Source organism: Ptychodera flava, chromosome 10, assembly GCF_041260155.1.
Source record: "Ptychodera flava strain L36383 chromosome 10, AS_Pfla_20210202, whole genome shotgun sequence".
In the NCBI taxonomy this organism is placed as follows: domain Eukaryota; kingdom Metazoa; phylum Hemichordata; class Enteropneusta; family Ptychoderidae; genus Ptychodera; species Ptychodera flava.
Genome location: NC_091937.1, coordinates 40,114,802 through 40,139,668, shown reverse-complemented (window position 1 = coordinate 40,139,668; position 24,867 = coordinate 40,114,802). Strand labels below are relative to the sequence as shown.

Here is a 24,867-nt window from a genome sequence, read left to right as displayed (position 1 = left end):
GATTGTGAGTTTTTGACTGGAAAATACTCATCTATTTTTATTACATGTATGTGCATTGCTGAACGGACTTCTATAACATTTAAATAATAATAATTATAACAGTGGACACATAAACAACAGTTCAAAAATGATTCATGAAGTGGAGTGTATCATTTATGATAAAGGCAATTTATCTAAGATTGTAGATATTATGAGATTGAATTGAAATCGTCTAAAGAGTTAGATTATCAAAGTGCTGACTCGATAGAAATTATCTTCAAAATGTCATCTTTTTGAACAAAAAAGTTTCATTGTTTAAAAAACTTGGCCCAACTCTTTTTCTGATCTACATTAATGACATTGACAAATCAACTAACTTCTTCAACTGTAGACTGTTTGCTGATGATACTAACTAATTCAAATTCACTAAATCACAATATACTAATCTCAACTCCATTAATGCTGAATTAAACCTGGTCAATGATTGGTGCAAGAGTAATAAACTTACCATTAATGTCGACAAGACAAACTACATGATAATTAAAACACCTCAGAGGAGAGTTACTATAGATGGACATCTGTCAATTGATAACACTAGGATAAAGGCGTGACATGTGCAAGGTATCTTGGAATACTAATTGACTCTAATCTCTCTTGGAAATCCCATATTAACAATGTTATAAAAATTATCACACCTAAAATTGGAATATTATCTCGCATTCGTCATTATGTCCCTGGATCCACACTAATTCTTCTCTATAATACCTTAATTCTACCTCATCTTAGCTACTGTATAGAGATCTGGGGCAAAACCTACTCTTCTCACCTTGAACCTATTCATAGGTTACAAAAGAGAATTGTTCGCCTTATTACCTTCTCCAATTTCTGTGCCCACTCTAATCCACTTTTCCATCAACAAAAAATTCTTGACATAAGCAATCTCTGTAAATTTTTAACTTGTACTTTCGTCTTTGACCTAAAACATAATCGTTATTCCCATGACATCACTAAATTTTTTCGACCACTTGTGCATGATTATTCTACTCGTCAAATCCTTGCTGGAAATGTTTGTATCCCAAAACATAATCTCACACTCACACAAAATCAAATTACGTTCGCTGCTGCAAAACATTGGAACTCACTTCCCTCCTCAATTAAACAGACAACATCAAGACAAAAATTAAAAAGGAGTTGAAACAAAACCTCCTCTATTCTATGGTTGATTGATTTAGTTTTTCTTCCTTCGTAATTTGTCAGACTTCATTTCTTTTCAATAAGTATTTTCAGTTATAAATGTTGTTGTACTGTTTCTTTTTTATTTCTGATTTCATCCCTTTTCCTAAATTGTGATTGCTCTGTTTCCCCCACCAATTTCGATTTTTTTGAAGTTATTTCTTAATTTATTCAGTATCAGAGTATGCACCTATTTTGTTCTACATGTATAATATTTTTGCAACTCTAAATACCTTCATTATATAAAATTATTTATTTCATATATTTTGTTGGGGCCATGAAGGAAGATTAGTTCTGCTGAACTATATTTCATGGTCCCCACCAATTGTACATACAGTCATATTCATGAAATGTAAAACATTTCTTATGGTGAAATAAATTATTATTATTATTATTAACTGGACAGTTGGGCCTGAGTATCTTATAAATCATAAAAATTCATTCAGTCAAATCATTCTGTGTAAAAGTGATTATTATATACCTGCGTCTGTAACCTGTGGAGTTACGTCGTACAATAACTCTCGGTATCAGAGGACGCGGAGTCCAATAACTTTGACGCGGAGTACAATAACTTAAAGGTAATACAGTCACCTGTAATCTAAATATGCCCATATATAGTCAAAGGGACGTTCCTTGGTATTCAAAATGCCCATGTGAGGGCGCAGTTTTTAAAAAGCGGCCACCCGCTTAAAATCTGTGATTGGTTAGATTTTCTCTTTCCATGGTAACTGTGGCAAAATTGGAACAGGTGACAGTATACCTTTAAAGGTATACAGTCACCGTAATTTTAATATGCCTATATATGGTCAAAGGGGCGTTCCTTGGTATTCAAAATGCCTATGTGAGGGCGCTGATTTTAAAAAGCGGCCACCCGCTTAAAATCTGTGATTGGTTAGATTTTATCTTTCCACGGTAACTTGGGCAAAATTTGAATAGGTGACAGTATACCTTTAATGTGTTATTGTACGCTGTTTGACCTTTGACCTCAAAACACCTTTACATCAACGCGGTGAAAGAGCAGAGAAAATTTAAAATATTTAACAAAAAAATATACTTCTAAACATTCAGTACTTCACGAAGTTAATAGTGGTCAATCAAAAACCTGTGAATTTGAGTGAAATTATGCTGCTGACCTACAATTTCTACCTCGTGCACAGGTGCACTGCACTGCGCTGCGCGGGTTGAAATTCCGTTCTGTGCGCTTAGCGGACGCACTGAACGCTTCAAAGTCTGCTCGCGATCGCTCAGTGCAGTGCTCGACCGGCATCCAAAAATCGCTTTAACTTTGACTTTTCCTCGTAAAATTGAACTGAAAAGGTGTATAATGATAAGGTTACTCACAAAATACCGGAATTTATGTTCCCGTACATCGTACGCTTCGTTATTGTCCTCGACGCTACGCGTCTCGGACAATACCTTCGCTGCACAATGTACTCGGACATAAATCCCGGTATTTTGTGAATAACCTTATAATATTCATTTGAATTAATCAAAAGACACTCAACCTCCGGAACTCACAATTTAATTATTGATTATAAGTGTGAAAATATCGATGTAGGGCAAAGACTTAACGAGTCTTAACCCACTTTCACAGTTAGCTTATCGTCTACAAGGCAAACCTTCACATTACAAAAACGATAGGATTGTACTAACCTCACAGATGAAAAGGTCCATAGGTGTAACGGAGACCTTGACTTGTTTCTAGGCCATGCAAAAAGAACGCAAAAGACATTTTGTTTGTAGACCAATAAGTGAGAGTAATCTAATGTCAATTGTCAATCATGGAATTTATGAAATTTCATGACCATTTAAAATTTTAAGCAGGCAAGCTCTTAAATATGTTATCGCTCAAATTGAGGTTTCAATCATCTGTGCTCTCCAACCTTATTACGGTACAAGTCGGTTCAAACTTCCTATTGTTTAGCCATTTCATTATTTCGTTGGAGTTCCGACAGAATACTGACAAAATAATGTGAATTATCCAGTCAAATTGGAAGGAAAATTTATTTATCGTGCAAATACTGTAAAAAAATTATAAACCTGTTGATAAGGTAACTTACGTAAATGTTCTAACCATGCTTTCTTCATGATGTAATACTTACAAAGACAGCCATGACCCCGTTATGAACTTTGATTCTACCTAAAAACTATTTTTGTCACGTAGTTAATGGATTGGCACTACTCAATGACAGGTACTTGTGTACACTGACGTTAATAATTAACAAGTAGCGTTAGAGGAAGTAACGGTTCAGCCACCACCTGCAACGATCACAAACACTTACGAACATATCTCACAGATCTACAGAACGATCTTGCATTCAGAAAGTTACAATTTCAATCTGGCAAAGTAGCAACTGACACCGTCACTATCGCAGGTATGTGGTTGTCTATGCTTTGTACATTTTTGAACGCGGAATTTATAATTATTACACCATATTACAGGCAGTAAATCATTATTTGACGTTGAATGGATATATTACCAACTATGACCCAGCTCATATATAGCACAACAAGAGCTGGTCATATGACTTGTAAAACGCTATCAGTACGGAGCGAAGTGAGTACAACGAAAGGCATGTCATTAAATGTTCGGAAACTGAGGTCGTCCGAAAACTGTCACACTAAGTGTACGGCTTGTTTCCAATCGGGTTCGAACTCACAACATACGGCATCCAGTCGCCTAGCGGATAGGCAAGAGACAGAACCGCTCGGCCAAATCCCCACTCTCAAAAATTATGAAAGTATCATAATTAACCCACAAACTTTCTATTCTTTACTTAACACAGCCATGGCTGCATCATTCGACTCAAGAGAAAAACTGCTGGCCGACATTGATGGCATGGTATTGATGTGTGCAATTTGTATGGAACGTTTCAAGTCACCAAAAATACTGCCTTGTTATCACACATTTTGTGAACACTGTCTCACAAAATGGGTCAAGACAAACAACGGTCAGCTGATATGTCCAACATGTAAGAATCAATGGCCTTTGCCCTCTGGAGGGGTAGCAGCTGTCACCAGCAACCGATTTTTCAATGACCTTTTGGAGGTCATTTGTGGTAACGTTGAGGTCAGTCCTGAAAGCATAAGCGATACGGTCTGCGAAGGGTGTAAGAAAGAGGCCAAGTATTGGTGTGGTGACTGCGGTGGACATTTTTACTGCACTGTCTGCATACAAACTCACAGGGTGGTGAGAGTCTTGAAAGATCACAAACCAATGGAAATTGCAGAATACAATGAAAAGATGTCGACTCAAAATTTCAGGATGACTCAACCAAGATTCTGTGACAGTCATCGCAGTAGTAAATTAGAATTCTACTGTGATACTTGTCAAGTGCCAATATGTCATAAGTGTATAGCAGATTACCACCCCAAAGCAAATCATAATATAATATCACTTGAGCTAGCACTGGAGAAGTATATGCCCGAAATGAAAGCGCATTCATTGAAGATTTCCCAGAAAGTTGATGAGCTAAAGCTGAGGATGGACAGACTATACGATTTTCAAGTCGACTTGGAGGAAAACAAATCTATGGCAGAACTACTAATTAACTCATTGTGTCAGTCGTTATTTGATGAAATTACGAAACAACGATTGAAACTGTTGGGTGAAGTAGAAGATCTCTACACAGCAAAGCGTAAAGAAACTAATGCAGCGATGGAACTTCTCGAACAAAATGTTGCCAGTACAGAAAGTATCCATTCATATTTAAACCATCTTTTGACTTTTGGCGGAGCTGTGGACATCATAACAGCACTGAAGGAGATGGATCAGCAACGGCACTACAATGATGTAACTAATGTACCTCGTTGTGACATTGACAATCAACTGTTTTTTACTGCAAATCAAGACTGCTTACAGATTAACCTCGGCATTGTGGAAGGAAGTAAGTTGATCAAATCGGGTATGCTTATTTTGAAAACAAAAATGCGGCATAGTCACGCTGTATGGCGTAGAATGCCTGCCAAAATCCGCGTATGCAATAATGTAACTGGTCTATGCAATACAGCAGTTCGCGTGTATGCAATACTGTAGTGCCGGAATGATATGATTCAATTATAAAATGGCATTTTCTATGCTTAAATTTATTATGACATACTGATATCATCATTATACAATGATCCAGTGACAACATGCAGCAGACCGATGATTGGATAATTTCACACACTGACTTCATGAAAACTTTCAATACGCTTGATGTAAGCCCCCGTGCGAGAACTTTGTACTGACGAATTCAGGCTCTTGCATTAATAAATGACTACACGATATACTAAGGTGATGAGGTGGTTACATGACTACTTGCAATGTGACCATGAGAAGATTTGATATGTGCATGGTTCTTCAAAAAGCAGTTCTAAAACTTAACCTATTGCTAGACTAAATTAATTAAATTCATAATGTTATCTTCAGGTAAAACAATACGATCTGAAATACTGCGTAAAGACGAGTACAGGCAGAAGAAAATCTCTCACAGACAAGTTGAGGTGCAGAGGAACAGAGAAGGTGTCACTAAGCAATCTGGTAAGATTCCTCTTGAAGTGATGCAAGGAAGAGATGTTGGTGAAAGGGAACACACACAGCCTAAGATTCCAGCAAAGTCAATGCAAAAATATCGCAAGCCAACAAGAAAAGTCAGGCAAATAAATTTACCAGGTAAGTATTCCATGTGTACCATTCTTCAGTGTAGACGATCCGAACTACATGTATAATGTTATCCTAATAAGATTTATAGTACACATAACAACTTAAACGGACTGATTGGGTGTTTGTCAAACAACGGTGTAGCTAAAACAGATAGTAAGAGACAATCCTGCTTTAGTAACTCGCACAAGCGGCTTTCTGATGTATTAGTATACTACAATATTTTATTTTCCATGTCACAAAGTCGCCATATTGCTATCCGAATATGGGGATTAACGTGAATAGATGACATCAATGCTCTCCAAATGGAGATTTATGCTCATACTTGCACTGCACGGGCTTTCATATGTTTTGCGATCAGTAAAACTCGAAAGTTGTGCCATTATAAAGTTAAAGGTTTTCGAATAACAACATACGACATTAATCAAACATTAAAGAGAAATGATTTAGTCACGTAGCTTACAAAACGACAATTTAAAATTCAGTTTTTCACGAAATTGAGTAATAATCATTACAACATGCCTTTCATATCAAGTTCATGCAATGAATGATATTTTCATCTTTTTTTTTTTTTATTTAAATGTATATTTATTTCGTCTTTCATAAGTCTTGACATTTCATAATGACAAATTACATTCTTTGAAAAATACTAAGTAGAATATCAATTTTTTGAGCTTGCGCTCTCAGATACAGCTCATTTCTTAACATCATTATTGAAGAAAAGGTTCTGTGAATATTACTGACATGATACTTATAAATAGACCATTTTGCCACCAAAATAATAAGATTTACAATTTTTTCAATTTCTTTGTTTTCAAAGTTATTCCTCCTATAACAGTTTCAAACTTCAGAGTAACCTTACTTTCTACAATATCACTTACTATATTTTCTGTCATCTCCCAAATATTTCTGGCCACAATACAATCCCAAAATCTGTGTCTTAGTGTATCTACTTCACGACAATGCGTGCACAGTGGAGCTTCAATTTTTTTCCATTGAAATAATCTGAGATTTGTTGGTACTCGTCGTATGGTAAATTTCCAGTGAAAGCTATGTAACTTTGTCTCTGGTGTGACTTTTTCGCTAATAGCCATACATTTCTTTCATTAAATATACATTTACACTCTCTGTTCCACATTTGAATTGCATTTGTATTCGTTAAGAAGTCTTCTAACAACAATTTATAGACAATTTTTGTTGAAAGTTTTGAAATGTCGATTTCTTCACTTCCCTTACTAAAAATAAAAGTGTGCAATATGTGATCTACTACTGTATTTTCACATTCTTATCGTACATTAACACAAAAGTGATACTTTAAACAGTAAATTTTCTTACTTTAAATGAAAAAATATGAACAATGTATTTATTTTCACATTTGCAACAATTACACCCAAAATTTCTGGGAATTGAAGTTTCATTTTATAAAATGTCAACCCCATTATTGTCGACTTACTCAGGATTGAGGACTAGTCGACTGTCGCTGCAATACTTTGAAAAAAGTTAGTTTACGAAGCATGCAAAGTTTTATTGTCACCATGCTAAAAAGGATAAGGTATATTCATATAACAAAAACAGGGGAAAGTTTAAAATTCCACTGTTGAATCGTCGTTTTAAAGCACCTTGCGATATCTATTCTCAATTTCTACAGCTCTATGAGCAAACACAGCTTATCGTTGTGCGACAGTTAACAGTTTACCTCTTTACTTTGCAGGCGACTGGTCAAAATCTACCCTTAAGGGCCAAAGTCCAAATAAAGGTCAGAAATTCAATAATCCAAGTGGTTTAATCTTCCACGATGATAAACTTCTTGTGTGTGACAAGGGCAACAACATTGTTCAGATACTGAACCAAGACTACACATGTGAAAAGGTGCTTGGAACTTTCAGTGGTCAGTTTCCAAAACCATTCCATCCACAGTCCGTAGTGGTCTCTCAGGACAAGAAGTGCTTCATACTTGATGTCAGCAATTTGCAAATTGTAGTTTGTGATCTAAATAATACAATTATCAGAATAATTACTTTACCTGAAGACACACAACCTTATTGCATAGCTCTTTTGAAAGGATTTGTTTTGGTCACTGATATTAAACGTCACAAGTTACTAAAGTACACCAAGAGAGGTAAATTTGTTTCGGAGGTCGGTGGTCACGGTCGTGGCCAAACAAAATTCAACTATCCCTATTTTGTTGCTGTCAACAGTAGCGATGTCATCATGGTGTCTGACTGTTTCAATAATTGCATCAAGTGTTTTGATATTGAGTTCAATTACTTGTGTAAGTACGGTCAGTTCGGTGATGGGAATGGTCAGCTGGATTGGATAGGCAGCATCGCCTTTGATGGCGATGATATGGTATATGCTTGTGATTACGGTAATGGTAGGATCGTAAAGTGGAGTTGTGATGGAAATCGGAGTTTTCATGGAAGGTGGATCTGTAATATGTTTCAGGATGACGTGGACCACCCCTGGTATATTGCAGTTAGTCGAGACAGAATTTGTGTGAGAGGGGATTCAGATGAAGATATCACAGTATTTTCTCGATAGACTAAACATGAAGATGACTGAAAGATTCCGTCGCGTGCGGGCGCTCCGGCGCACTGCGACCTACGACCCTTTACCACTTGGTAAAGGGTCGTAGGTCGCAGTGCGCCGGAGCGCCCGCACGCGACGGAATCTTTCAGACTAAACACCAAGATGACTTGTATGTCTACATTTCATTAAAATATTGGATTTTGTCAAAACTTGAGGCGTTAAGTAATTTCAGATTATCACTGGGGCGCTATTCAGGCTTGCACCTTAACAGGCAATTTCTCAAATTTAGTATCATGGGTTTTGCAAACTAATATTATGTCGGTCTCGTCTAATGCCTAGTGTAAACGGTAATTTTAATGTTCACTCAGATAACTTCGGAACTTTGACAAAGGGACCAACCAATCACAACTCCACTAGACCAGCAGTATGCAAAATAAAGACCTGTAAATACTGTAAAATGTTCATTTTTACCTGTGGAGTAAATATTTCCCTCGTCATAGATTTAATTTCTCCGTTATGTTTGAATTATAGAGAATAAAATTGGAATAGAATGGAATAGAATCTTTATTACTGAATGCGGATCTAGCATATTAGGTAATACAGTAAAGTATCTGTGAATGGAAAATTGCAAAGACAATCCAATTTAAGACATTGAAGTTAATACTTCAATGTGATGTTATGTGATGTTATTTTTTTCCAAAGCAGCAATATAAAACGTTTAAAGAAATCATTATTGGAATACATGCCTTTGATAATATTGTGTTTTTTATCATCGAAGCACAAAATTTGTTTTCTTTCTAAGGAATACGATACATTTGCGTATATAAAGTATTTTGTAAATATGTCATTGTTCAAGCAGCACTAATAAAACGTTTAGCAAGTACCAATGTAGGATATCTTCCATTGTTTGGTACCTGATGGGCGCTGTGACGAAATTGTGTGATAGAAGCCCTTGTTTGTAGATTTTTGCAAATGCATAAATGATGAAGAAGCCAGCACAGTCAGTCCTACTTGAATGAATTTATGAATTCCTTTTGCTTGTTTTTGTTCGTTTCGTTTCGTTTTGTTTTGCAATGGCTGTTGTATGCCATATGCTGTATGCATATATGCTGTACCCAATAACTTTTCCTTAAACTGGGTTTGATGGTTACAAGGGAAAGTAGACGATTTGTTCCTTCTCTTATTGAATCGTTTCAAAATCACTTCGCAAGATGTTTGATTAAAAATAAAATTTTCAACTTTTCTTCAAAACAACACATTTGGTCACTTAGACGTTTTGCATTTGTGTTCCTTGAGTTTAGCTTAACTTAAGCTGGAATTGTTCACTTTGTGGCGATACATGTCTTGTACCATTTAAAAGAACATTTTCATTCATTGTTGGTCATTTTTTGTCATACTAGTAGTTCGACCAAAACAATAGTCGATGTGCACATGCTTACTTAAGCAAATAACTGTGAGGTCCAGAATCAAAATGGATGTCATTTTAATAACAGTCACTACTCAATTGTGTTTAAAAACAGTGATAAACAGAATTCACAGATATAAGTATTTTCATTACTGTTGATTTTTTGCCTTTTGGGGTGAGAATCAAATCAGTGAAGACATTGGAAAGACCTCTCACCTTAACAGACATACATTCTGATGTTGTCACTGTCAGACAATTGTTCGGATTTGTTTTTTTTAGTACAAATTTTCTGCAGTGTTTTTTTCAGGTGTGAACCTGCTGCTTAATTGAAATTAATGTATTCAATAATTTTTAAGATCAATGCAACTTCTGTGTCCATATTTTGACTTTGACATTGAACGTTATATGTAGATACACACGAAGTAAACATTTTAGTTCAGGAAAGCATGAACAACTGTTGCATAGGTATGTCCTCGTATTTGTTGTGACATGAGCAAAGACGATCTTAATACATGTACTTTTACTTCTGATATGTAATCTTAACGGATAAACGTTATTAGTGTTTGGCAGTGAAATCTTGGTTTTAAATTCACAGGAGGTCTTACAGGAAGGAAACTTGTTCTTAATGTTGGGAAAATGTATTTTATGAATGTTTACTGATTGCAATGGCTTGCTTCATCAACTTCAATTGTATTTTGTAATAAAGCGAATAATTTTGGAACTTGCAGTGCGTTTTGCCTTTACATTTTAAAAGGTGAACATGGGTAATGTTCCCTAAAACCTTGAGCTAAACGACATCAATTACCTTAACCAATAATTCACACGCTTTCCAGGAAAGGACGCCAACATTATTACGAAAATTTTTTTTTTCTTCAAAAACCTAAAAAGATCCATCAGTTTTTTATTTTTCACAGAATTTTTAAAATATTTATTACATATGTCACACTATTTTATCTAAGGTATGTTGTCTGATATGTAGAGGGATAATTACTCTTTCAGAATATGTAGGGAAACACAAAAATGTTGAGTTCAGCAGATGATATATTACCTTTTTTAAATGTATGAATTTTGGCGGGAAAATGGCAATTTTAGTCACGTGACCACGTCTGTCAGCATTTCTTATGGGCTATCTGTTGAAGTCTTACAAAATGAACAAGTTGACGAAATTTCAGCCAATTATGACCATGTAATAAAATTTTATTTGTCAAGGATTTTCACTATTGTGGCCCATGCTTTTACAGACTTGCACAGCCCTTTCTAGAATTTACTGAAGACCCCGCTGTAAGTGTCATGTACTGTAACATCTAACATGGTTGTGGAGCATCCGTGCTCCAGTGTACAAGTGGCAGTTCCTTCACGTTTGAGTTTTGGCAATTGGAACATCATTTGAGTCTGGTTATTGATTTGCTTGGAAAGATCCATGACAGTATAATTCACAGGATAAGAAAGAAAAGAAACATGCATTTTCTCCAGACATACACAACTGAAAAGTAAATAAATTTGAAATTCTGTTACAACTCTTTACGTTCCATTAGGAACAAATAAAAAAGTATTTAAAGGTATTTAAGTACATTATTATTATCATAACATTGCAAAGACAGAATAGTTGATTCATTCAAAATAGCTTTTCATTCCAACTTTGCATAAAAATAAAACAAGAAGGGTCTCATACTTTCAGCAAGATCAAGTTAGCCTAATAATTGTAACAGATATGCTCATATTTTCTCTTTGTCAAATGTTCAAACATTTTATTTAAAGCTAACAGTTAATACATGATCCTATAATTACATGCTGCGGCAGCAAATCTGAGAAAGAAAGGATGGTAATGGTTTCAGGGAAATATGATAACCTTTTTATTAAGGTACATATTTGTAGTCTTACTTGTAATGAAAGTGACATTGTCAATTATGGCCTTGCATTTATATACAGAAATTCCGGAATCGAGAAAAGAAGAGATTATTTCCGAAATTCACACAATCATAACATTGTTATCTCTCAAATTGAGATTTTACTCTTTTGTTCTTATTACGGAATAAGTCGGTTCCAACTTCCCTTGCTAAGAACGAAATCATTGTTTAATAAATGCAAACATTGCAATTAATACTTACAAGAAATAAGATGCGTGGACAACGTGATCTTATGTAGCCTATATTTAGCCATTCCATTATTTTCTTGGGGTTCCAGGAGAAAGTTGACACAAACAATGTGAGTTATCGGGTCAGTTTGCAAGGAAAATTTACTTATCTTGCAAATTATGAAAAAAATATATAAACCTGTTGTTAAAGGTAACTTGCGTTACAAACCATGCTTTGCTTGCTTCATGATCCAATACTCATCAAGACAGCTGTTTCCCCTGTTGTGAACTTTGACCCCGCCTAAAACTACTTTTATCACGTAGTTAATGGATTGGCACTAGTCAATGATCGGTACATGTGTGCACTGACGTTAATAATGAACAAGTAGAATTAGAGGGTGTAACGATTCAGCCAACACGTGCAACGATTACAGACACTGACCAGCATATGTCGCGGATCTACAGCGTGATCTTGCATCAAGAAAATTACCGTTTCAATCTACCGAAGTAGCGACTGACAGCGTCGCTATCGTAGGTATGTGGTTGTCTATGCTCTATACATTTTCTGAATTTTGAATTTATAATTATTACACCATGTTACACTGCAGTTTCCCTTAAAGCAATTATTAATCAGGTTTCTAAGACGGTTGATACATTATTGGTACAAGGACAATATTCTAAAGACTATAAATTTACCAATATCATTAAAACTACTTCATGTCAAAGAAATAATGAGTAAACAATAGACAGTAAACTATACATATTTCAGTCGCCATGGGGAAAGAAATTATATCTCAGCTTACAACATGCGAAAATGTTGTTTCGGGTGCTGGAGAAATATTTCTGGTCCCCGAAAATATCAGCATGTGTGTGGTGGTTTTGACAGGTACACTCAAATAAGAATTGTGAGGTTTTATATGTACGCGGGAGATAGTAGACGCGGTCAGGAATGTTATCACAAGAATGAACTTTAACGACTGATAAGCCAGTGCACTCTAAAAATACATTTGTCACCTTATTCAAATGTAATTATTAAATTTTCCATGCGCATTATGGTGCTGTTCATGTGTTCATAATTTGTTATTCACGGTAGCCATAAACCAGAAATTATATCTACAACTTTAATGTAAAATGGATATTGTTAACAGCTGTATTAAATACGTGGTACATTTACGTTACCATGAGAATGCACATATTAAAATTGTTAGATTATGCTACAACATTTTTCAGAAAAATTACTAATCAGAAAAAAATACGATTTCAAAATATCAAGGTTTAAATAGGAGAATATCATTTCAAAAGGGGTTGTAACTAGAGGCGGTGATCTACAGGGGACAAACAAAGGTCATAGAAATCAAGATCTTGTTAACGATTAACTCGTCCCAAAAGTAACTAGGCGAAAAGCCGAGTCGGGACCTAACAAAATCCAATCAAATTCTAACTCCGCAAAATCCAACTCAGCCAAAGTTGCACTGGAGATGTTTCATTAATCGAAAGACTACAAGAGGATTTGTAAGTATGTCTGCTCGCAAATTTTGCGAATTGATTGGAGAGTCACCATTTAAACTATAATTCAGGAATTCGTCTTGGAACAAATATATTTAATGTTTGATTAAGTGTTCCAATATCTAATGGAAATATGTATTTAATATCGCCTACTATAAGCTAGACAACAATAGTATAGATATCGAACAGCACGAAATGAACTTTCAAACATAAGTACGGTCTAAGTTTAACCGTTTGAGTGCTGTAGTTTTTCTCACTAAAATTTTAGTGTAACATTTTCCCAATTATTATGAACTTTTCTGCGATTTTTTTATACTTGTGGACTAAATGAACATATTTCATGGGCTACAGTTTTTTATCAAAATTTTAGCAAAAATCTGAAAAAGCTGAATGGGGAATATTTTATTGTGGTGACAAAAATTGACTTTGGCGCTCAAAAGTTTAAATATGAGCCCGCCATTGTGGTTTACCTAACTCTATCAAAGGATGCTGGGAACCTGTTATTTTCACTCTAACTGTACGGCCTATCTCGAGCCATGATAACGGAATACTCCCTCTAATGCGAACGACACTAAAATGCACGTGTTGCTTTGAACAGGACAAGCCACACTAATACGCTTGAACATTAATATGAAAACTGTTTGTTGCACTTGATATGATTAATATTCATGGAGCAGTCAACAGTTATACGAAGTGAAATAAAGTCATTCTGAGGCAATAAAAATGTCAGTATTTTGATACTTGTTCAATGCTTTCTCAAGTGACTGTACCAATGGAAAGTTAGCTGCAGTAGCATATACCGACAACGGTTGACCTTTTACCGTAAACCTGTCCATAATGTGTCCCACCTGATACCCAATCTATGAATGACCAAAACATGACCAAATACAGTAACATTTTGATCGAGTTAGTGTGGATTACAGACATTTCCATTATTGCTTATGTACATATTAATACGTAAAATCTAATCATTTGAACGGATAACTAGTCATAATTTAAGGCATGCTATACATAGTGTCCTTCAAAGTATCGATTTTCAAGTTGGACATTTTCTTGTATATTGTTTGGATTTTTACAACAATAGCGACCTACTCATGTTTAGTGCAGCTTGGAAAAATTGTAACTGCCCTGTCTATACAGTAAGATGTTCGATGGTGTATTTTAACATTTACACGTACCAGAATGCTAAAACAAGCTGGCTTCAAATTATTTTATACTTTTAGTAAGATCCTGTCATCATTTGATTCACAATATGAAATCAGATGTTGTTTAGGCTGTAAATCGTTATTTGACCTTGAATGGATATTTTACTAAATATGGCCATTTCAAGCTCATATACAGCACAACTACATATGTTAAAAGTTTTTTTATACAAAGGATCCGCACTGACCTTAACACATCCATGATGAAACACTAACCATGAACAATCCAATTATGAGAGACGTGTATGTTTGAGCGATAATATACCCCTCTCGGCCCATACTAGGCGAAAGCAAACTTTGCACGACATTACGGACGGGGCGAAGCCGAGTACATTATGGAGTGCAAAGTTTGGGGTAGAGTATTGCTATTATTTTATACTTTTGGCAAAGCTTGAGAATTTGTACATGTAGAAAACATCTAGGGTCATATCATGATGTCGGGTAATCGGATATATTATCAGTAATAATCTGAGGATATGACATCACAAAATTCACTGGTATTGGCAAAGCTATACTTCAATATCATTTATAGAACAGTATCACAGGTAAACTTTGTAAAGTTTCATTGCTCAGATATGTCACACATGTTTGCAAAAAGCTGTCAGTGAAAGTATCATAATTAACCCAAAACGTTTCTATGCTTTACCTAGCACAGCCATGGCTGCATCAGTCGACTCAAGAGAAAAACTGCTGACCGACATTGATGGCATTGTATTGATGTGTGCAATTTGTATGGAACGTTTCAAGTCACCTAAAATACTGCCTTGTTATCACACATTTTGTGAACACTGTCTCACAAAATGGGTCAAAACAAACGACGACCAGCTGATATGTCCAACATGCAAGAATCAATGGCCTTTGCCCTCTGGAGGGGTAGCAGCTATCACCAGCAACCGATTTTTGAATGACCTTTGGAGGTCATCTGTGGTAACGTCGACGTCAGTCCTGAAAGCATAAGCGATATGGTCTGCGAAGGGTGTAAGAAAGAGGCCAAGTATTGGTGTGGTGACTGCGGTGGACATTTTTACTGCACTGTCTGCATACAAACTCACAGGGTGGTGAGAGTCTTGAAAGATCACAAACCAATGGAAATTGAAGAATACAATGAAAAGATGTCGACTCAAAATTTCAGGATGACTCAACCAAGATTCTGCGACAGTCACCATAGTTGTAAATTAGAATTTTACTGTGATACTTGTCAATTACCAATATGTCATAAGTGTATGGTGGTTGAACACCCAACCACCGATCATGAAACGCGTTCAATGGAGTCGGCACTGGAAAAGTATATGCCGGAAATGGAAGCGAACAGCGAGGAAATAGCAAAGAAAGTTAATGAACTAAAGTTAAGGAAGGAAAAAGCGTATAACATTCGTAAAGACTTGGATGCAAATAGATCCACTGCAGAAAGTCAGATTAACACATTGTGCCAATCATTATTCGACGAAATTAAGAATCAACAAACGAAACTGCTTGGTGAAGTTCATGGTATCTATGAACGAAAGTGTAAACAAATTAATGCTGAGATAGAAGTTCTGGAACACAAAATTGCAAGTACAGAGAGTATTCATTCTTATCTCAGCCATCTCTTGACTTTTGGTGGAGCTGCGGACGTCATGACTGAACGGAAGAAGATGGATCAACAACTGCAATGCGATGATCTGGACAATGTACCTGACGGTGACATTGACAGTGATCTGGTTTTTACCGAAAGTCAAGACTTGCTACAGATGAACCTCGGCACTGTGGAGGGGAGTAATTTAATCAAACCAGGTGTGTAAACTTTGAATATAAATTTGAGGAATTTGGGATGGAGTCGTACTGCCTGTTTAATACATGACATTGTTCTAGATTATATGCTTATTTTAACCTTTGATCTCTTTGACTTTGCAGACGACTGGTCAAAATTCACACTGAAGGGTCAAGGTCCTAACACAGGACAGAAGTTCAGGAATCCATGTGGTCTAACCTTCCATGATGATCAACTTCTTGTGTGTGACAAGGGCAACAACATCGTTCAGATACTGAACCAAGACTACAAATGTGAAAGCCTGCTGGGAAGTTTTAGTGATCAGTTTGCTAAGCCATTCAAGCCACAGTCCGTAGCAGTCTCTCAAGACGATCACTTCTTCATGCTTGATGACAACAATTTGCAAATTGTTGTTTGTGATCAAAACAATACAGTGCTCGGTAAATTCGCTTTACCCGCAGACACCAAGCCATATTGCATCGCTCTCTTGAAAGGATTTGTTTTAGTCACCGATATCAAAGGTCACAGGTTACTCAAGTACACTAAGGGTGGTCAATATGTCACAGAGATTGGTAGTCAAGGTCGTGGCCACACACAATTTAACTACCCCTACTTTGTTGCTGTCAACAGCAGGGATGTCATCATAGTGTCTGACTGTAATAATCACTGCATCAAGTGTTTTGATACTGAGTTCAATTACCTGTCCCAATATGGTCAGCTCGGTCGTGGCGATGGTAAGCTGTTCTACGTATTCAGCATTGCTGTCGATGACGATGATAATGTTTATGTTTGTGATTCTGTCAATGACAGGATTGCAAAGTGGAGCAGTGATGGGAATTGGATCTGTAATCTATTCCAGGGTGAGGTAAGACACCCTGAGTACATTGCAGTTAGCCGAGACAGAATCTATGTCAGAGGGGCTGGAGACGAACATATCACAGTATTTTCTAAGTAGACGGAAACGCCATGATGATGCGTATGTCCGCATTTCATCAAAATATAGGATTTTGCCAAACCTTTTGGTGTAAAGTAATTTTACACGACCACTCAAGGTTTGACAATGAATGAATTGCACTCAAGCGAACTTAAAAACCATTAATTGCTCTGATTCAGACCGATAGTTCAGAGAAATATTACTATTGGTCAGTGTCTCCTCATGTCTAGATTTAACATATACCTAATTTACATGCTGGTTTTGTTCTTGAGGTAGTGTTGGCCTCGAAATTAAAAGATTTAAACATTTGCTTAAATTTTAAGCTATACCCTTGCGAAATCAAATCTTCATGAAATCAAATCTTGAAATTCAAAATGGCCGCCATTCCAGTGCTAACTCTTTGTGGAAAAATAAGTTTTCGATGTTCACAAAAATAAGCCACTGAAAACTTGTGTAACTACATGAGCTCCTACAAGAGGTAGACCAAAACATTATTGAAAAGGTCTTAGAGTCTGAATGTCTGTCCAGAGCTGCATTCTACCTTAAATTTTTGTTAAATTTAAGAAACTTTGATAGAGGGGCACAAACAAACAAATTAACTCATAACAAGCACAAGCTGCACCGTTGCATAGAGACCATGCATCAATGTACGGTTATGTTCAGCATTTTTAAGGAACTTTATACTATAGTCTATAGAAGCTATTGGGATGGGTATCCGTCCGGCGTCCGTCGTCAGTCTGTATGTATGTATGTATGTATGTATGTATGTATGTATGTATGTATGTATGTATGTATGTATGTATGTATGTATGTATGTATGTGTGTGTGTGTGTGTGTGTGTGTGTGTGTGTGTGTGTGTGTGTGTGTGTGTGTGTGTTGTGTGTGTGTGTGTGTATGTATGTATGTATGTATGGACGTTTGTACGTTTGTGAGGCGTCCGTCCACTCGAATATCTTAAGAACTGTAGTACTTACTGATTTGATATTTGTTGTGTGGATAAAATATATGATTTTGAGAAACTATTTTTATTAATTTTTTGATGTTGTTGAAAATATGCAAATGAGCACCAAAAAAAGGCGTTTTTGGTAAAAAATCTTCATCTTTATAACCACTGGTCAGACAGCTTTGTTATTTGGTATACAGGTCCCTAGGGATAACCCAACTTAGATTTGTTAAAATTGTGATGAAATATGCAAATCTGTATTTTTACAGATTTGTTTTTTCCATTTTGGTCAGGCCATCCTGTAATGAGCTGTCAAAGATATCCACCTTCTTCATCAATACATGTGTCACCACAAAACGTTATTCTCTACATAACACAGCAGAGCTCTGTCAACTGTTGAGTTGCTTATTTTTTCAAAACCGCTTGTCAGACACCTTTAATATTTGGTTTACAAGTCCCTAGGATGACCATAGTGAGATAATTTCATAAAGTCAGGAAATATTCAATTTTGTATCCATGTCTATAGTAGCTTCAGGGACAGTGGCCCTATGTTTAAGGAACTTTATTCTACGTAGCACCATGGGGATACATATTCGGACTCTAAAACTTTATCAATTATTTTTGGTCCACTCGTTGTGGAGGCTCAGTTTGAAGCTCATGGAGTAATGAAATTTTCAGCAGCTCAGTTTTGTGAAAATCGAATATGAAATTTGTCCACATAGATATAACACATGGATGGCGACCATTTTGAATTTCAAGTGTTGATAAATATTTAGTGATTTGTTTCTCATGCAAGTTCATTCCCATTATTCTTGATTTCCATAGGGAACGGTTTAAAGTTTCCTTCATCAAAAGTTTAAATCTTTAAATTTAAGGCACGTAACACCTTAAGCAGTGATTTTTATACCCTGTTATGTGTTTTATTACATGCTCGATGTGAGTGCAAATCAGTGCATTGATTTGAATAGGAACATCCGGGGGTTTATCGGGCCATGTGAACGATGTACTGACCAGTTTCCATAGATACCTGGTCCGGTGAAGCCCTTCGACATTTTCGACGTCAAAGTAGACGCTTAACGCTAGATATATTATATCCATGCATGCTATTTTGACTTTCGTTAAAATCTGTTTGATGCTGGTCGATAATGGTAAAATTGTTTGAAAATGCCCTGCATGTAACTAAATGCCGTGTAGCGTTTACTGTGAAGAGGCATGTAATAAAATATTATAGCCTGAATACATGGATTTATGTGCCCGCAGCAGGAGACAATCTGCCCTCATGCCGTCGGGCAAATTGTACCTGCCCTCGGGCACATGAACCCATGTATTGAGGCAATAATATTTTATATTGACCTGTGATTTAAACACTATTTAGAAGTACATTATTTCGTCATCTTATGTTATATGAAAGAGGATGCCAGCTTAGCAAGTCAAATTCTATCATGGTTCACCTATTGTGTAACAGAAAGCACGTCAAAGCATATCATCATGCAAGTTTCAGTCAATATTTCACTTATTGGAACAACAATAATGATTATCTATTTCAAATTTCAATGTGACAAGTCCTTGTTTGTTTTCTGTTTACGATTTGTATTTTAAAATATTTACTGAAACCATACAGACTTAAGGTGTTGCAGAATTTTCGAAAATTAAGTCTGTGTGACTGAAGAAATGTGATTTTTCAGTCAAAACTTGGAGGGGTATATCGCGGAGCCTTACTTTAAAATCGGATCTTGCCTTTCAAGGTTACATTTGCCCTTTCTTAATTCAAGATGTATGCACATTTTTGTCGTGTTCATTGTAGTCGATATAAATGCTTCTAATACGCCAACTGTTTTGTGTGGTTCACATATGGTTTCATCGATAAAGAAAAGCTTTCATGAAGTTCATCAAAGTGCGAGATTATATGTACAGAAAGCTATTAGCGTTTTTTTTTTCTGTTGGCGACGTCCTCTGTTCTTCAAATCTCGTGATGCTTTTGGTTTAGATTTGATCATCTATAGTTGTGTTTATACTAAATATTTCTGGTATAATAAACAGAATTTATGCCTTATTTTACAAATATTTTACGTGAGTGGAGGAAAATGTGTGATAGCATATTGCCATATTGAATGGAAGTAAGTGCGAGATAATAACAAGAATATTCTTGCGAGTGTTAGAATTTTTAAAGTGTTTATGCAAAAAATTTTGCTGTTGCCATCCTATTTTGCCGGAAGTTAGTCCTTAAAGCATAACAATTTAATTGGTTTTTAAGAGTATTTAATTAACATAAAAGCTGAAGTTCAATGTTTGTTATATTTCTGTATTTTATTTCTTTGAAATTGCCTTTAATTTCATTTTTTATTTTCTCCATCATCTAACGGGCAAGACGTTAATTTGGATGATAAGGTACTCCTATAATCCACTACCCAATTGTATTTACAAGTTTCATTAACAGGCTTCACAGATAGATGAATTTTCATTACTGATGTGTTTTTTGCCCGTTTGAACGAGGATCAAGTCAGTAAAGACATTAGAAAGACATTGTATCTTAACAAATATCTATTGTTATGTTGTCACTGGCAGACGATTGTATGGACTAGTTTTTAATTATTAATTTTCTGCAGTATTTGTTTCTTGTATAGGCTGGTTCTTAATGGTTCTTAATTGAAAAAAATGAATTCAACACTTTTGTTTATATATTAAGATCGATATGACTTCTGTCTCAATATTTTGACTTAAGGTAGAACGCGCCTCGGGCACAGATATTCAGATTCTCAAAATTTTACAATTCTTTTCCGATATACCTCTTGTGGGGGTTCATTTTAAGCTCTTGGTGTAAGAAAACTTTTCACCGGCTTAGTTTTTCTAAATTCGAAACTGTTTTTTTCGCCGTACAGTTAACACAGTTAACATTTGGAATTTTAAATGTCGGTAAATCTTGGGTTGTTTCTTTCTTTAGTACCAAAACGTGCATGGTGACCCCCGATTTTAATTCCTAATGTTAAAAGAGAATGGTTGAAAGATTTCTTAAAGAAAGTTTGAGCAAAAGCTTAAATCTTTCACTTTCGAGGCGCTTACTACCTTAACATGTAGTGATATATGTAGATACACATTATGTCTACATATTTGTTCAGGGAAGCATGAATATTCTCCCTTGAAATGGGAAATATAACTGTTGTCATAAAGATGAGTGTCTTCAAAGGTATTTTCTCTTATTTGTGACCAAAGAAGAACTTAATACATGTACTTTTATTTCAGATATGTAATCTTAACGGATAAATGTAATTGGTGATTGGAAGTGAAATCTTGGTTTTAAATTCACAGGAGGTCTTACAGGAAGGAAACTAGATTTTAATGTAATGAAAATGTATTTAATGTATATTTACTGATTACACTGGCTCATTTCGTCAACTTCTTGTATTTTGTAATAAAGCGAATAACTTTGGAACTTGCAGTGCATTTGTCTTTACATTTAACAGGTAAATATGGGTAACGTTGGTTACAAAATCCCTAAAAACTTGAGCTAAACAATATCAAGTATCTTAACCAGTAACTCACACGCTTTCCAGAAAGGGATACAAACATGGATGTGCTTGACAGCTGATTTGAAAGCAACAAATTATTCGAAACAAATTGTTAGTAGATGTAGAATAGCAATAAAGGTCGTTTAACAACCACTTATTCATAATTCTTAAATTTTTTAAAATTAATTCTTAAATTATTTTTCTTCATAAACTTAAAAAAATCCATATTTCTTGTACTTGATGTGTAAAATTAGGTGAGGTGGTAGCGTCACAAAATGTTGTCCCTCTCAAGGAAGCAGAGTCGAGCACTCAGCCGCATGAGGGCGTACTTGAGCACATCCAAGGAAAAATCCGCCGGAGGGCAGAAAGTTCCCCAGTTGCCCGAATTTTGCTCTTTTGTCTCTTAAAATTCAAATCAATAAATATGCCTTGCCGATTTAGCTAATACCCAAGCATATAATTGACCCTTTCTCAACTTAAAGCCGCCTAGAAGGTCAATTTTTGAATGAAAAACCTCCTCACGTAATTAAACTTTAATCCAATCAGAAAACAAAGTGTCATAATCTTTTTAAAAGAAAGTTAGCGACGAAAACAATCGGGCATCGGCTCGAATGTTCTCAAAATTAATCAGGACCAATAACAGCAAAGTATGGCATGTGTAAACTCTTTCACTCTAGTGGACGTTTAAGGTAAATAGCCCTAAGTGATCCCATGTCAATACAAAGTGCAGACAATTATTTCTTTAGTTGTTTTTTTTGTGCCCTGTGTGAACTTTTTCCAGTATGGGTGGATCCTTTGTACAGATGAGTGAGTTGACTGTCATGAGGAGTGCTTTGGTTACCCATGAAAATCGTCTGTAAAGAAAATAGTGCCTGATTTTCAGTTGTCTATTACCTGAGCAATACTCTTGCCTAACTTGAGCTTCAGATTCGAAAGGTTGGTGAGAAATCAGGTTTAGCTCCCAATATCATATTCAATGTCGGTGTCAACTTTGTGGAGATTAGTTATGTCTCTGTTATGCGGAGTACTTTGGTTATTCTTCTTGAACTTGAGATTAACATGTGAAAGACACGTGATACAAAGCCGCTTCATGCTTCTACGGATGTGTAAAGTGAGGTTAGGAGTTTAGTGTCAGAAACTCTTGTCCCTCTCAAGAAAGCAAAGGCGAGTAATCGGCCGCGTGAGGGCGTTTTGGGGTACCCGAGGAAAAATATAAGGCTCCGCCGGAGCGGTTGAACAGTCCCCAAATGGCCGAATTTTCCCGTTTTGTTCTTTCGAAAGTCAAAAAAGCAAACTTTCTTTACATGTCAGGCTTATAATAAAGTGTATATTTGACCTTTTTCCGACATAAAAGAACTTAGCAGGTCAATATTTGGATGAAAAGCCTCCACGGGTAATAAAAAACTTAACGTGGTATTACTTTAGACATGGATGTAAAAAATAGATTTTTACATCCATGCTTTAGAGAAGACGTTAAGTTACGAAACAATCGGAAATCTTCACCAAATTAATGGGAAGAATTGCATGCCGAAGCTCCGTTACTCCAGTGTATTTGTACGCTCAATGGGCCTGAGTGACCCCCCATGTCAATCGAACAGTGCAGAATATTCTCACTTTTGTCGCTTTGTTTTTGTTCCTTGTCTAATCTTTTACCAGTATGGGCGGGCCCTTTGTATGGATGAGTGAGTTGACTGTCATGTGGAGAGCTTTGGTTACTCATGAAGATGGTCTGTAAAGAAAATAGTGCCTGATTTTGAGTTGTCTATTACCTAAGTAATACTCTTGCCTAACTTTACTAATTTGAGCTTCAGATTTGAAAGGTTGGCGAGAAATCAGTTTTAGCTCCCAATATCACATTCAATGTCGATGGAAACTTTGTGGAGATTAGTTACTTCACTGCCATTCTGAGTCTGGTAATTGTATTTAATGAGAATATGGTACGTGGCAGTATTATTCACAAGGTCAGAAAGAAAGGAACCGCTCATTTTCTCAAAATATAAAAAAAGGAAATGAGGTTTAAATTCTATTATGAATGTTTATTAAATAATGAACAAATAAAAACGTATTTAAAAGTATGTAAGCATTCTATTATGAATGTTTATTACATGATAAACGAATAAAAAAGTATTTCAAAGTATTTAAGCACATTATTATTATAATTGTTATCACAAAGTTGCAAAAAAGAATAATTGAAATATTCAGAACAGCTTTTCCTTCAAACTATCCATAAAAAAAATAAAACAAGAAGGGCCTCATATCTTCAGCAAGAACAAATCAACCCAATAATTATGGTGGATATACTCGTATTGTCTCAAATTTTTACACATTTATTTAGATAATAAAAGGTCCTGCAATTACATGCAGCGACAGCAAACTTGAGAGTGAAAGGATGGTGTGTGGGTATGACCCTAGCAATTTGAAATTTCGTGACCATTTCCAACTTTCAGCCAAGATGCTCTGAATCTGATTTAGATGGTGCTGAATTTGAGAATCAACTGAAGGCAACACATGTGCCCAAACACGGTGTCATGTGGTCAGTTTGTTAGTTTTCAAACATATCTAAACTCCCTAGCTTAGTCCATGAGAGTTGCAGTTATGACTGTTTGATCTTTGGAACACAAAACTCATTGGGATATCACATTACAAACCCCCAAAACTCCATTGAGTTTTCTATCAATTTCAGGCAATCCATGCTTAGTTGTAAGATTAAAGGGATGTGGTCATCCTGTCTGTGACTGCACGTATGGGACCTATCCAACGGGTATGTTGCCATGGATGACATATCTAAACACATCTTGTGCATATTCAAAATTTTTAAATTGTAGCTCAAGCAGCTTCACATATACTATGGGGTGCGACTACAGTTTATTTAGCAGAGTGTTGCCACAGAACTGGTGAACTATTAACATGCATCAAATGCTGACTTAGCTTCACATGTGCTTGACATTCATCATCAATTTCTGGCAAGAGAAAATGTCACACCACCGACAAAATGACCCCCTCCCTTTAAATTTTAGCCATTGTATCAAAATAACATGTTTAAGAGATGTTACAAAAACTTTTAGCTTACTTATTTGTAGAGATAGATGTTTATCACAGGTAACAGACTTGTTATGAACAAGGATCAGTGACTAACATGGAACAAAGGTAGTTAATGCAATGAA

At 35.8% G+C, this 24,867-nt stretch overlaps 3 protein-coding genes across 3 annotated transcripts; all 3 read left to right on the top strand.

Annotated features, from left to right (window-relative positions):
• Window positions 1-4,483: 4,483 nt before the first annotated feature.
• LOC139142776 (tripartite motif-containing protein 2-like) lies at window positions 4,484-8,408 on the top strand. Its single transcript, XM_070712892.1, has 3 exons — window positions 4,484-5,099; window positions 5,624-5,866; window positions 7,566-8,408. The coding sequence occupies exons 1-3, from the start codon at window positions 4,634-4,636 to the stop codon at window positions 8,393-8,395; spliced, it is 1,539 nt and encodes a 512-aa protein (XP_070568993.1). The 5' UTR covers window positions 4,484-4,633; the 3' UTR covers window positions 8,396-8,408.
• Window positions 8,409-15,532: 7,124 nt separating this feature from the next.
• LOC139141652 (E3 ubiquitin-protein ligase TRIM71-like) lies at window positions 15,533-16,351 on the top strand. The gene has a single exon (XM_070711240.1). The coding sequence runs from the start codon at window positions 15,533-15,535 to the stop codon at window positions 16,349-16,351; it is 819 nt and encodes a 272-aa protein (XP_070567341.1).
• Window positions 16,352-16,426: 75 nt separating this feature from the next.
• On the top strand, window positions 16,427-17,275 carry LOC139141651 (tripartite motif-containing protein 2-like). Its single transcript, XM_070711239.1, has one exon. It carries the CDS (start codon window positions 16,427-16,429, stop codon window positions 17,273-17,275), a length of 849 nt encoding a protein of 282 aa, XP_070567340.1.
• Window positions 17,276-24,867: the final 7,592 nt, after the last annotated feature.